A 13015-nucleotide genomic window follows, 5' to 3' on the forward strand; every position below is an offset into this window, starting at 1 on the left:
AAGGATGGAAGAGGCAAGAGTGATAAAAGGCAGGTTATGGGTAAAGTGCTCATATGACACGGAGCTCTGCTTTGAAACTCTGGACTACAATGATTGTCATACAAACCCAGGTTAATGAATTCATAACTAACGAAGTGATGGCATTGCTGTGGCATGTTCCTTGATAGTGGAACTCCGAATTGAATAAAAGTTCCACTATCGCTAGGTAACAGCACAGCAGTGCCATTATCCCTTCATTAACCCCGTAATGCCCATTTCTGGATCACATTTTAATATAAAAATTCTCTCCTCAAGCCAGAATTGTTCATGTGCAGTACACTGTTGCCAGAGACAGTGATTATTCTGATGCTTATTAAAATTGCGTTTTGTACAAGAAACTGAATCTAATTACATAAAATAGACTTTCATTGCAAAAAGGCTTGGGCATGACAGGGTGTAAAAGTTATAGATGTTGCTTAGAGGCAAACAATATATACTACTGCACAGTGTGTTTCTGTTTTAAAAACTTTAATGATTTGTCATTGTTCTAAAAAAAAGTCTTTAAGCCAGGTTCCCATTGTGGCTGATCTGTTCAAGACTCACCAGGCTCCTGGACAATGTACGAGACCCCCGAGGACCCATCCTTGCGATCCTCGAAGGAGATCTCTGCTTTACTGGGTCCTTCGACTGCGATGGACAGACCACCAGCCCCAGCCTCGCGGGTCCAGATACTGAACTCGGCTAATTAAAAAACACAAATCACAACACAATATGCTTTTATATAACACTCTCCATACGGAGCAACCACTTCAATAAAAACTCAAGCCATTGGCCAATTCAAATCGTAGACACCCATCCCATCGCCCCAGGGCAGCAAGTTACCTGGCAGTCCGGCTTCTGCTCTCTCCAGCCCCGGGCCCCCTGCCCGCACCTTGTGAGCTCCCCCCTCTCCAAGTGGGCCCACAGTGAACTGGAAGGGACTCCCTGGCACGTGCTGGCCCTGGTACTTGACGCTGACTGTGTGGATGCCCATCTCAGTGGGTACAAAGCGGATGCAATAGGTGTTGTTCTCTCCTTCCATGATCTCAGCATCGTGCACCTTCCCAGAGGGGCTGGTCACCTGGGCCGTCATCTCACCGATGTTGATCTCTAAAAAACATCACGGGACGGACAAGGTCAGGCTTCCGAAACACACATTGCAAAAGGATTCCTCCTTTGAGAAAACTGCCCTTTAATAAAACTTGAGGGATGGCCACAGCGGGCCCTTCCACTCCTGTTCTTTGTTCCAACCCTGTTCTGAATGGTTTAAAAACCATTAACCTTCCATCCAGACCCTGCAGTAGTTCACTGCCATGTTACCTGTTAAACAGGGAGTGGAATAGCACTCCAGGACTTTGATTGGCCAGCCCTGGCATAAGAATGTCCTTCGTTTCACCACTATTGCACAAGCTGTTCAAGATGTGCGTAGGATGTACAAGTCCACCATTCCAATGATAGGGATGCAGACATTTCATTTTTTCAAATCTCACACCACAGAACAAGTCCATCACTTATTTTTCTTATGTATTATCTCTTGCCATTAAATATTGCTTAAAGGTAAAACTGCACTTCACCTCCTAATTCTAAAGTGTTTAGGTTCTTACCTGGGATTTTGAGGCTCAGGTCACACAGGCTGCCCACGTTGGCCACGGAAGCAGCCCTGCGACGTCGTGTGATGCTTTCCTTCATTCGACCCTCACCAGTCACCTTGACTGTGAAAGCACTGCCTGGAGACGACAAGACACAGGAGGAGTTAGGAGACAGGAGGAGGCGGCTACTCTGCCCAGCCCACCTTGTTCCAGGGTCTATTGATAAGCTCCAACCCTCAGGAACAATCCCAAATGATTCAGCATCAATTGGCTCGGCAGTCCATTCCATCCACCCAGCGTTCTGGCTGACTCGTTAAGATATAGGATTGAACATGTTCAAAACATATTGGGAACTTTTGTAAGCAATCAAAACAAAAAACCCTCCATTAGAATGCTGTTTGTTCATGATGCACAGGAACCAGGACCCTGGATACATTTTAAATTACAACAGAATTGTTTGCTGAAATTGCAATTCCAATGCTATGTAATCAAATACAATTAGTCATGCTGCAGCAATTAACAGTAAAAAGCAACAAGTCAAAGTAAAATAACTTAATTCTATAGAGGGGGATGTAAATCAAGTCACGGCTGTGCAAGCATACTCCAGCCACACAGATTGGAGAGAGCTGCTGTACCTGGAACATGCTGGTCAGCAAACTTGATATTGATGATGTAATTGCCCGGCTCGGTCGGGCAATAGGTCACTTTACAGGTGCCGTCCTCCAGGTCCTCAGTGTTGATGTCCACTTTGCTCGGACCCTCGATGGACAAGCTCAGGCCACCGTAACCTAGCAACAGGACACGCAGTCAGTCTCACAAAATTGACAGACCTTACCTTTCTCCAAGGTACCGAGAGACATGTTTTAAATTTGCTATGTGGGTATTCTTATTCATTTCCTGCTCTCATATTTACTGATATTTTGTTAGTTTGTAAAACCAAGAATGGATCAAATTGCTATGCAATGGGAGTCAAACTCTGTGAAAGAGTGATGGAAATGACACCTGAGCTTCTTACCTATACCCTGTGGCTTAAATTCAAATAAAAAAATGGCATGGGTACAACTGCTATGCAATAGGAGTCTTTGTTCCACCCTCAATTGTTTCTACCTAAGACTACAGATAGACTTAATTTCTTTAATAAGTTTGAAGACTGCAAGACAGCCATCAAGAGCTCTAGAGCCATGCACTGGACAGCCCTGTCTGTACCCCAGCAGGAGGCGCTAGCAGTGCAATGCCCTCCCTTGCAGTCATACCTGCTTCGCGGGTGTCTATGATGAACTCTGCTGGCTCAAAGGTCTGCCCCTCGGTCAGGCCCGGCCCGGATACCCGAACGCGGCTGGCATCTCCGATCTCTGATTGGTTGATCATGACGGTGATGGGGCTGCTGGGAATGTGGCGGCCGTTCTTCTTGATGCTGACCAAGTGCTCCCCAGTCTCCTTGGGAACAAACGAGATTCCTGGATGGAGAGAGCGAGAAAATTGATTTAGTACTGGATTAATTGTACCTTAAAAACTAAGGATATCAGCAATAACTATAATCTAAACCGATGTGTTTTACTGTTAGGTACCATGTAAATAAACACCAGTTTCTCTTCTACAAGTTTAACAGACAAAAGCGTATGAGACAGAAAGACCTACTAACTACAGAGTCCCAGGTGAAGTTTAAATCACGATCGTTGTTAGCCAAAAATGTATTCCGTTATTGTCCAGCCCTACTAGTTCAGTCAGAAAACTAATGCGATAAAACTTAAGACTATATTATACATATATTACACAATATAGCTGGGACAAAATGGATTGAGGTAAAAACAGAAAACTATTCCTTGCCAAATCATTGGACGTATTGTTTATCGAAGGACGAATAAAATACTAGCTGTCTGATCTGGTATTGGAAGCGCCTAAAATATGCTTATTGCTGACATGACTTGATCCAATGTTAAAAACGAGTTCCCTGACCTCAACCACTGTTTTGCTTAACTGGCTCCACTGGACAGCTGAAGTTACAGTTCTGGTACACTTTTGGAGATAATGTTTTGTAGTTTCTTTGATTACATGTTAAATGCGAAATATCTAAAATGAGGTTCCATCCCCCCCCCCCCCCCCCCACTCTAAAAATTCTTGGTGATGCAAAACTTTAGGCCATAGCTGTATCTCCATTGGAGATGCAGAGCAATGAACCCGAATCTCTCACCAACATGTCCGTTCCTCAGCATCTTGAGCAGGCAGGGCTCCTCGCGGCCGGAGGGTGTGGTCACACTGGCAGTCAGCTGACTGAGGTCAGACTCTCCTATGTCCAGCGGGATATCTGCAGTGGAGCCCACCTTGAGTTGGGACATCCTCATGGAATCATCCCCTGGAAGAGACAGAGAAGGAATTTAATAAAGGAGCAGCTATGATCACAGCTGTCCGTAACAAGCTACAAAGAATCATTAGCAGAGTTCAATTCTGCAGTATTTAAGCTCCTTTAACATTTTATACATAAATACATTTTCTATGAAACAATACAATTTGGCTCCTGGCTACTACTATGCCACGGACATTTCCTTTATATTATATAACATTTACCAATGAGAGGAGCCCACCCATGCTTGTCCGGTTCCTAGTAGCCGATTGCTCTCAAAACTTGTCAAGGTTGGATTTTACAGGATCAGGGATTCTGCCTCAACATGACTAAAAAAGTGACTTTTTTATAGTTTCTTGGATTATTTGTTAAAATAAACTTATGTTCACATATTTAATGATGTCCCAAATTTTAATTCTAGATGCTGCAACACATTTGGCGATCAAGGTAGGTCAAGGATGAATGAAGGTGTGACTATCCTACCTGTGATTTTGGATACAAAGGGGCTGCCGGCTATGTGTTTGTCATTGTATTTGACCAGGATGTTATAGTCTCCGGGCAGCACTGGTAGATAGGAAACTGTGCAGGTGCCGTCCTGGTTGTCAGTGCACCCAATATCAGCCTTTGAGGGGCCTTCAATAGCCAGGGACAGTCCACCTGAAAACACACACACTTGAAATAGCAGAACGATCATCTGCAAGAACATCGTATCTTGGAGGAAAAAGGTCAGACTACAGTGCAGTTGCTTTAACACCAGCGCATTACAAAATTAACAGGGACATCAGTGCGTCTGAAAAACACCAAGTTACAGGACTGCATGTAGACTACAGAAAAGAATCAGAAAATAATTGCAAAGCCAAAAGAATTTAGCAATTTACAAAGAGCAAAAAAACATGCTCAGTCTATGCAAAAGCAATGCATGTTAACCAGAGACAAACAAAAGTGCACACAAACCTGGCTTTGGATGGTCACTGAAAGTTGGTTGCAGCTTTAAATGAGAGCTATATTAAATCCCTTGCCACCTTTGTTGAACATTGTTACACTAGGCAGCTGTAGATTCAGGAATTGCATTGGCTGCACTGCAGCGTTGAGCAACTTACCTTCCACAGCATCTTTGGTGTTGACTGTGAATACGGCAGGCTTGTTCACAGTGCCGTGAATCAGGCCTGGTCCATACGCAGTCACATGACCACTGTTAACATAGTCCACATAGAACTGAAGAGGACTTCCTGTTGAGAGGAGAATACATAAAACTTTAAACAAACTAAAAACTTAACTGACAAACCATCATAGTTACCATTAAGACAGTGAAATATAGAACTTTTGTTCAGTTCCAGTTTTGTTAAAATTGCCTCCTTAAAGATTTAAAAAAGTTTATTAAGAGTTACAGCTTGGAAAACGTGACCCCAATAAGTCTCATGTCATGTTTTTGTAGAGTTTCTAAAGACTGGCAGTACCTGGAATATGCATGCCATCATATTTGATGTCCATCTCGTGAAGCCCTGCCTCTGTAGGAGCAAACTTCACTGTCACTGTCCCGTCCTTGTTGTCAGTGATGTCAGGCTTGGCGACCTTTCCAGAGGGCATCCTCACATCACCTAGTGGAAAGAAAGTCTCATCACTCTGCCCAAGCCTTTAGCCCCAGACTGAAGAGACAAACCGATCCGGCAACAGCAGAACCAGTCAGGAACACCTTGGGAATGGAGGCTGTTCATAAGGCTGAAAAAGGACTACAACGTAGTTTAATGGTTTTAATAAAAGTCAACACCTGCAATCTACACTCAATCTGACAAATACAGGGATACAGCACAGAAACGCAATTCATTTTTACGGTTCTAAAGTCTTTAAAAACTGTGCTGTAAATGGAAACAGTTAATGCTAACTGGCAAACACAGGAAAATGTGGGTTAAGTGTTTATTATTTTTAAACAAAATCATTTGTTCAGCTTGCAAAGTCATTCAGCCTCTTATGGCTTAAATGGCTTTGGTTATTAAAAGCTAAAATGTTCCTCATAAGATTGCTTGTACTTGCTTTGAAATCTGCCTCCTCTGTCTAGATAGGTTTGTTGGTACGGTAATTTTGTACTTCTCCATGACCAGCACGCCGCTTATAGGAGCACCTATCCGGTTGCGTTGCATGCATGGTTGAGCGATTGCATACTTCTGTCTGAAATTGGTGCTGGCTCTTCAGATTTAGCTTCCTTCCCCCTAGTCTCCTTGTTCAATTAACCCCAGATCGTCATCCTTCATTCACATTTTCAACGCGTCCGGTTGGAAGAGCGAGTTGACCTCAACGTGCAATAGATTCTTGCTCACCTGTGATCTCGCCCTTCTTGATGGTGAACGGAATGACCAAGTCGAATGGCCGCAGTCCGGCCACATCCAGCCCGTTCATCCCCACTGGTCGGTCAGTAGCCTGCAGGGAAGGTCAAAGGTCAAACACCAAACCATTGCGCCACCGTACGGAAACACTCAACACCAGATATTTCACAGCCATTTGATACCTCAGTATTTATTTTGGGGGTATGGGCTAAAATTGAGGCTGGGGATAATACGGGCCTGCTCCATCTCCAAGCATGGACTTGGAACGTTTGGGCCAACTGTCTAAATATTTTAGTTTTTTCACCTTGGCCTAGTTATCAAGATTATCAAAACTGGGGGTGGGGGGTCGAAGATAAGGTTCAAGCATACCAGCTAATATAAAAAAGTTGTCTCCATTGATCCAGTGAGCTGCTTTACAGCTGTACTGTCAAATCCAACACTACCTAAAAATGTATTCTAAAAAAGGGACAAGCGAAACTAGGTGAACACTTTGAAACGCTACAGTAGTACTGTCCTGGTATATTGTTATTTAAGAATTGTATTGCATTTAATTTTAGTTTCTCCATTAGGAGAAAAAGATTTACAACATGCTTGGGGGGGGGGGGGGGGTCACAGCATTCATTTCAATAGGGATAAACATGATGCTGGAACACACAGCATGCTGGTTTGTACAGGCGCTGGATTAAACAGGTTTACTGTAAAAACAGAGACCAAGTGTGCATTGCTCTGTAGTAAAGTAGATATTGCTTTTAATAAAAACAAGGCGGATATTCGTTTTTGCTTTCTTCATATACACAGAAGCCTGAAATTAGAGAGGTCTCTTGTAGTTTTCAGTAAGGTGGTAAAGTAACCCATTCCAAACCCTGACCACTCTGTGTAAAAGTGTCTCCAAGTGTGTGTCCCAAATCCATTTAATTACCAACTGTCCTCTGGTCCTGGTTTCTGTGCTGGGCTTAACTATAAGATTTAGGTTTACCTTTAAAAAGGATCGCTGGCCTAAATGTATATCAGGAGTTTTGTGAGGGGTTTCAAAAATTGATAAAAAGAAAGGAACTACTGAGGTATCAACAAAACTTGAAACAAACATCCCGTCCCACATTCAAAAGGGTTTGAGTCGCTTGGAAAGAATAAAAAAAAAAAAGATAGAAATGTAGTTAGTTTACCCAGAGCCACATGCGATGAAAACACTGAAACCACAAAGACAATGAATGAGTTAAACCCAGACAGGCTCAGCGCCAGCGTGCGCTGGGGGAGGGGGGGGCACGCAAGAGAGCGAGAGGTGGCCACCCAAGTCAGATAATTTGCTCTGCTATATATAAAACACTGCCCTTAAGTGCAATTAGAAAAAGCCATACTTGAGAGAAAGCACTACAATGGGGGGTAATTTTTTTTTTCTTAAATCTCAATTTGGGATCTAAACCGAGTAGAAACCCCCCCCCCCCCCCCCCCCCCCCAGGCACCAGAAGGGGGTCATGTGACAGACAAGATTTGATGTATGGAGAACCCAACAGCACCCTTTAGTGGATAAAGCAGGACCTACAGGAGGAGATCAGGAGATATGTAACAAAATAGAGGGAGGGGGGGGGGGGGGGGGGGGGGGGGGGGGGGGGGGGGGGGGGGGGGAGTTTGGAAAAACTCATTTTCATTGCAATGAACATCCCTGGAATTGTGTTTTGGGGAATTTTATAATCAAATCCCTACCCCTGGTGTTCCAGAGCTCCCTGCAGTGTTTACAATCAGCACATTGCATTACCTTTGCTGTGTTTTGGGTTGTCTGTATTGCAGTGTTATACTTTAAACAATTGACTTTTGAAATTTTTTAAAAATCATGTCATGGATCATAAAATCAACATTTAATTGAGAAAGCTTGCAAAAAAAAAAAAAAATCTAAGGATCGCCGTGTGTCCAGATCACACTCACTCCAGCAAAGACGCTGGTTTTCTGCTCCCACTCAAAAAAACAGGGCTTTTGCAGGAGGGAGCTAAACTAGATAGACGTGTAGAAGAAAAAGTCTTTAAATTTGAACGGTTTTCTATTATTGGTAAATAGTGGACAGAATTCCAGGGTCATTCACATTTAATAAAAGAAAAAAAAAAATGACAAGATGATGAAGCTGTTGAGTACAATAGCCAGGACACATTTCACTATTTTAAAAACAGAAATGGTAATTCCTGAATTTCGAATGCCTATCTAAGTATAGTAGACTAGCCAAGCTGAAAGTCTATTAAACTTACGATTACTTGTACAAAAAAATTAATGCAACATTTCATAATGTAGTTCTGTGAAACCGTAAAACATTTCAAACTATTCCATCAGTGCTGGCCCGGTTCATAGAAGCTGACTGATCTCAGAACTGTCAACGTCAGGTCTTAATTATCAAAAATGTGCCTCAACATGACTTGGTTGGCCATTTAATACCCTCACCACAGTGCGAAGTATCTTATTACCGCAGTCTGAAATGAAACCATGCATTTGATAAATGTCTGGTGGTCTACTTGTGAATGCTTTGTAAACACACGGATGTTGGTGCACCATTTCAACGATTTGTTCTAAAATGCCTCTTGAGAGCTCTGGGTCCCAGCCAGAACAGCGCTGCTGTGTGTGTGCATGCATGCGTGTATAGGAGGAAGAGTAGAAAACAATGCCGGTGTACCCAGGGCTGTCTGGCGCCAGGAGGGAAGGCGTAGCGAGGGACCTGACTCTGTTGCATGAGTGGAGCTGGCTCCTGGCCTTCCAGCGCCTATGCAGGGGGGGAGAGAGCGTTAGACTGCAAAGAAAACCAGATCCTCCCATTCCCCCCAAAAAAAATCACACCTCCGAGCTGCTGAAAGGGGAAAAAGAAGTGTCCAGTCCAGGTTTCTCAACTAAACATGGAGATCAAAACACAAAGGAGTTACTGTATGCTTTCCTATAAAAAGAAAAAAGGACTGTTTCAAGAAAACTGTCCTGCTTGCATTAAACATGTTCCATAAGGTGAGGCATCCTAGAATTAGATATGTTCGACTTTACACCAGACAGATGCCAAAGTATGTTTTTAAATTTCCTTTAGTAAGAACTTTTTTGGTGAGGAGTGAAGTTATAAAGACGGTCCCGACAATGAAAGTGAAGCAGTCCGGCACAGATTCAAAACTGTACATTGCTGAAGTATCAGGACATATTTGGGAAGTGCAAAAGCAGACCTGGGGCTAATTGTAATTCCAATTAAGGCAGAATTGTTTGTTAAATGCAATTACAATTTAATTTTGGATAATTCTGCTTCAAATTACACAAGAAAGGTAACAAAATGTTTATTCTAAATATCAAGCTATGTCTCACAGGCACAAATACAGAAACGTACTATAGTTTTTTTTCAAAAATTCTTGTTTTTAAATAGATTCTTCCAGCCTTTAAAAAACAGCGCTTAACAAAAGGATGCAAAATAGGGTTAATCAGCAAAATCGTACAAGCAGGGCAACATGGGGGGGGGGGGGAGAATGTTACAATAGGACTATAGTACTTGCATTGGCCAGTAAAGAATCAAATTTATTTAAAAATAGAAAAGCAAAACAGACTGTACTTAATGTAATTTGCAACATTTTAAATCAATTTGTTCAAACAAATTTGTCCCATTTTGGAGGACAGGTCAAGTTGCCCATAATCAGAGCAGTGAAGCTCAGAGAATGGAGCTGTATCACTGGGGAGGAACACACCATTTTTAGGTGTCAGTATTTTATACCGAGGCATCATAAAAGCATCTGAAGGGCTGTATTTGCAGAAGTAAGGTTAACAAAATCTCTAACAAAAAAACTAAATAAAAAGCAGACTGTCTTCAAATGAGGACAGTGGCACTTACTGGGTTAAAACGATAAATACACAACTGCCACATGTAGGCAAATCTCCTTATCTAATACGTCATTCAACAGATATAAAAAAAGTGACTTGGAGAGACTAGAGGGTGAACTATGCATCATCTGCTGCAAAGTCACTTCCAATAGGACCTTGTTTGTTTGAAGTCTCATCTGGAGGATGGAGCACAAGTTAACTGACTTGATCAGGGGTGACACACAGTCAGTGGCTGAGCTGGGATTGAACCTCCTGGCAACAAGCCCCTTTCTTTAACCACTGGACCACCACTTTATCAAAATGTACTCACCGTGACCTGGAAGGGGCTGTTTGGAATGTGCTCCCCTCCGAAGCGGACACAGATGACGTATTTGCCAGGCAGCGGTGCGGTGTAGAAGATATCGAAGGTTCCGTCCGCGTTCTCGACCACGTCAACGTCCACCTCTGTGCCTTCAGGGGTGCACACTGTGCAGGTCACCTTGCCCTTGCCAGCAGCCTTGGCATCAACCGTGATGACTGTCTGCTCGCCAATCTGGATGGTAGGACCAACGCCAGCTCCTGAACCCAGGGGAGAAAAGGATGGAGGGAGACAGCAGGTTTGAAAATGCCACTGGAAAATTGGTTTCCTCACGTTACCCATAACCACCCACCGCATTTCCGGTCATGCTACTACCCCAGCCAACTTTACATCCTCGCATTCAGGAAACTGAAATATAGGAATTTGGCGTAGTTTGACAAATGCACCATTTTAAAATCGAGTTGACTCGCTTTAATCCAGTTAATGTCCCAGGATTCTAGCACCAGATAAACCATGGAACAATCCCAGAACAGTTCCCTTTAGAAATACTAAAAGGAGCTGAACTTCCAACATTTCAACTAGAATTATTATTAATGTTTAGTGCATGAAGACGTCATTGAATTGAAGTTGTTTAGTATTTTGAATTAACACCAAGTAATGGTTGTGGAAAAGTAGGTTTTCAAAATGGAACTGGAATAAAATTCCTTCAGATAAATTAGGGTCATTTATACATGCTCACTAAATTAGTGTTTAATCCCTGTAAAGCCACTACGGCTATAGCTATAACCAAATTCAGTTAATTCTCTTGTTCCAGTTCTGTACCCTCCCGTTACCTACAGTTTCCTGAATACAGAGTTACACCATAGCTCTCTATACAAGCTTTTCTGTAACAGCCAATGGGAGAACAGCATCCAAGAACCATGTGGCCATTTTGAACAGGGTTGTTAGTCGCCATGGTTGCAGTCAAGAGCCACACAGCCAGCAGCCAAGAAGGGTGACAGACAGCAAATTATATCTTCAAGCAATGACTCTAGCACCATAAATCAGAACTTGCTCCCCCCGCCTCCAGTTCCTCATCTCTAACCATTAGACTAGGCCACACCACTTCCCTCCCTCCCAGTCCCTCAGCTCTAACCACTAGACTAGGCCACACCACTTCCCTCCCTCCCAGTCCCTCAGCTCTAACCACTAGACTAGGCCACACCACTTCCCTCCCTCCCTCCCTCCCAGTCCCTCAGTTCTAACCACTAGACTAGGCCACACTGCTTCCCTCCCTCTCAGTCCCTCAGTTCTAACCACTAGACTAGACCACACTGCTTCCCTCCCTCTCAGTCCCTCAGTTCTAACCACTAGACTAAAGTGCTTCCCATCCAGTTCGCTTTTTTTTTTTTTTTAAACTTTTATTTAAGTTAAATAAACTTAAGATCTTCCAGAAAAATGGTACCTCAAATGCATTGGTAACCATTACTAACATTTGATTAATGGATACACATGCTTCCATTAAGCCAGGCAGCTGTTAGGAAGACACTTATAGGTCAGAGTGAGGCAGTAATGAATGAATGGACGACCCACCCCCATGCTGTCCCTGTACATGTTAATACCAGGGCTTACCTAACCCGTGATCTCCAATAGAAACTGAAGGTGAAAAAGCAAAAGAGCAAAAGGGTGTGATTATGAGGAATAAAAAAAGATAACAGCAACACAAGGAAAATAAAATTGAATAAAAAGTGTGATCTGAAACAGTGTGCCTTGAAGCGTGAAGTCTAGGTAATTGTCAACGTGAAATCAAACAGATTATGAATTGCAAGAAGTTTACTATCATCCCTCTAACCTTTAGTACAATAAATGTTTAAGAAAACTTAAAGCAATTAATTTAGCACAATTGATTAGTCATGGAGGAAATCATTCTATTGACGTCAGGCTGACTGGCAGAAACGTCCTTATAAATCTGTGTTAATATACCATGAGTTCAAACAATAATCCAGGTAAAACGATGATCTATTGAACTTTCAGGATCTGGATGGTGGTTTAATTAAACAATTTATAACAAATTTGCATTAAAACCTGCAGACGCAGGGCGGGTCATTGTACAACTCGCTAAATAAAACTGGATTACTGTTGAGCGATGTAAAAAGTCATTAACACATGATTGCATATTCGGTCCATTCACTGCTGGGTTCTTGACTCAAAGTTGCAAATTTTTACTGAAACTAATCAAGGTTTTCTTTTTATTGATTCTAAAACTTAATTTAGGTCATATTAATCACTGTCCAAAATTGGAGGATAAGGGGGACCCCCCTCAATAGTCTGGACCAGCATTCTGCCAACTCCTCACTCCTGTTTAGACTGCACTTGTGGATCTCTTGATCCACCCCCTCCTACTCTGCACTAGACCTGCCTGACATCAGCACCACATTAGTAGATCCTCAGCTGATGCACGATTAAGTCATTGTAAATATAACTTCTGGTAATCTTAACTTGTTGCTTCCTAATGTATTTTAGTAGTACTTGCACTTAAATGTAAACTGCACTAAAATATTAAGCTTGGATTGTAAGGTTGCCTTGGATAAAGGCACCTGCCAAACAAATACCAACCCAAGACCCCTCCCCCCTCGGGCAGTGCTCA

At 42.7% G+C, this 13015-nt stretch overlaps 1 protein-coding gene across 1 annotated transcript; it reads right to left on the reverse strand.

Moving 5' to 3' along the window:
• Nucleotides 1-550: 550 nt before the first annotated feature.
• LOC121310212 (filamin-A-like) lies at nucleotides 551-12154 on the reverse strand. The gene is made up of 13 exons (XM_041243514.1): nucleotides 12001-12154; nucleotides 10402-10649; nucleotides 8923-9009; nucleotides 6264-6363; nucleotides 5406-5546; nucleotides 5049-5177; nucleotides 4432-4605; nucleotides 3799-3960; nucleotides 2861-3064; nucleotides 2243-2395; nucleotides 1623-1745; nucleotides 862-1128; nucleotides 551-720 (listed from the first exon to the last, which is right to left on the reverse strand). Exons 3-13 carry the CDS (start codon nucleotides 8977-8979, stop codon nucleotides 572-574), a joined length of 1659 nt encoding a protein of 552 aa, XP_041099448.1. The 5' UTR covers nucleotides 8980-9009; nucleotides 10402-10649; nucleotides 12001-12154; the 3' UTR covers nucleotides 551-571.
• Between the last annotated feature and the right edge of the window lie 861 nt (nucleotides 12155-13015).

Source organism: Polyodon spathula, unplaced genomic scaffold (assembly GCF_017654505.1).
Source record: "Polyodon spathula isolate WHYD16114869_AA unplaced genomic scaffold, ASM1765450v1 scaffolds_1845, whole genome shotgun sequence".
NCBI classification, from domain to species: domain Eukaryota; kingdom Metazoa; phylum Chordata; class Actinopteri; order Acipenseriformes; family Polyodontidae; genus Polyodon; species Polyodon spathula.

Bases quoted from the DNA above. Each gene is read 5' to 3' on its own strand.
- LOC121310212 (XM_041243514.1), bottom strand. From the start codon at position 8,979: ATGCAACAGAGTCAGGTCCCTCGCTACGCCTTCCCTCCTGGCGCCAGA. The intron at 5,178-5,405 runs GTACTGCCAGTC...TCCTCTCAACAG, and splicing joins TGATGGCATGCATATTCCAG to GAAGTCCTCTTCAGTTCTAT. The intron at 1,129-1,622 runs GTAAGAACCTAA...GATGTTTTTTAG, and splicing joins CCTGAGCCTCAAAATCCCAG to AGATCAACATCGGTGAGATG.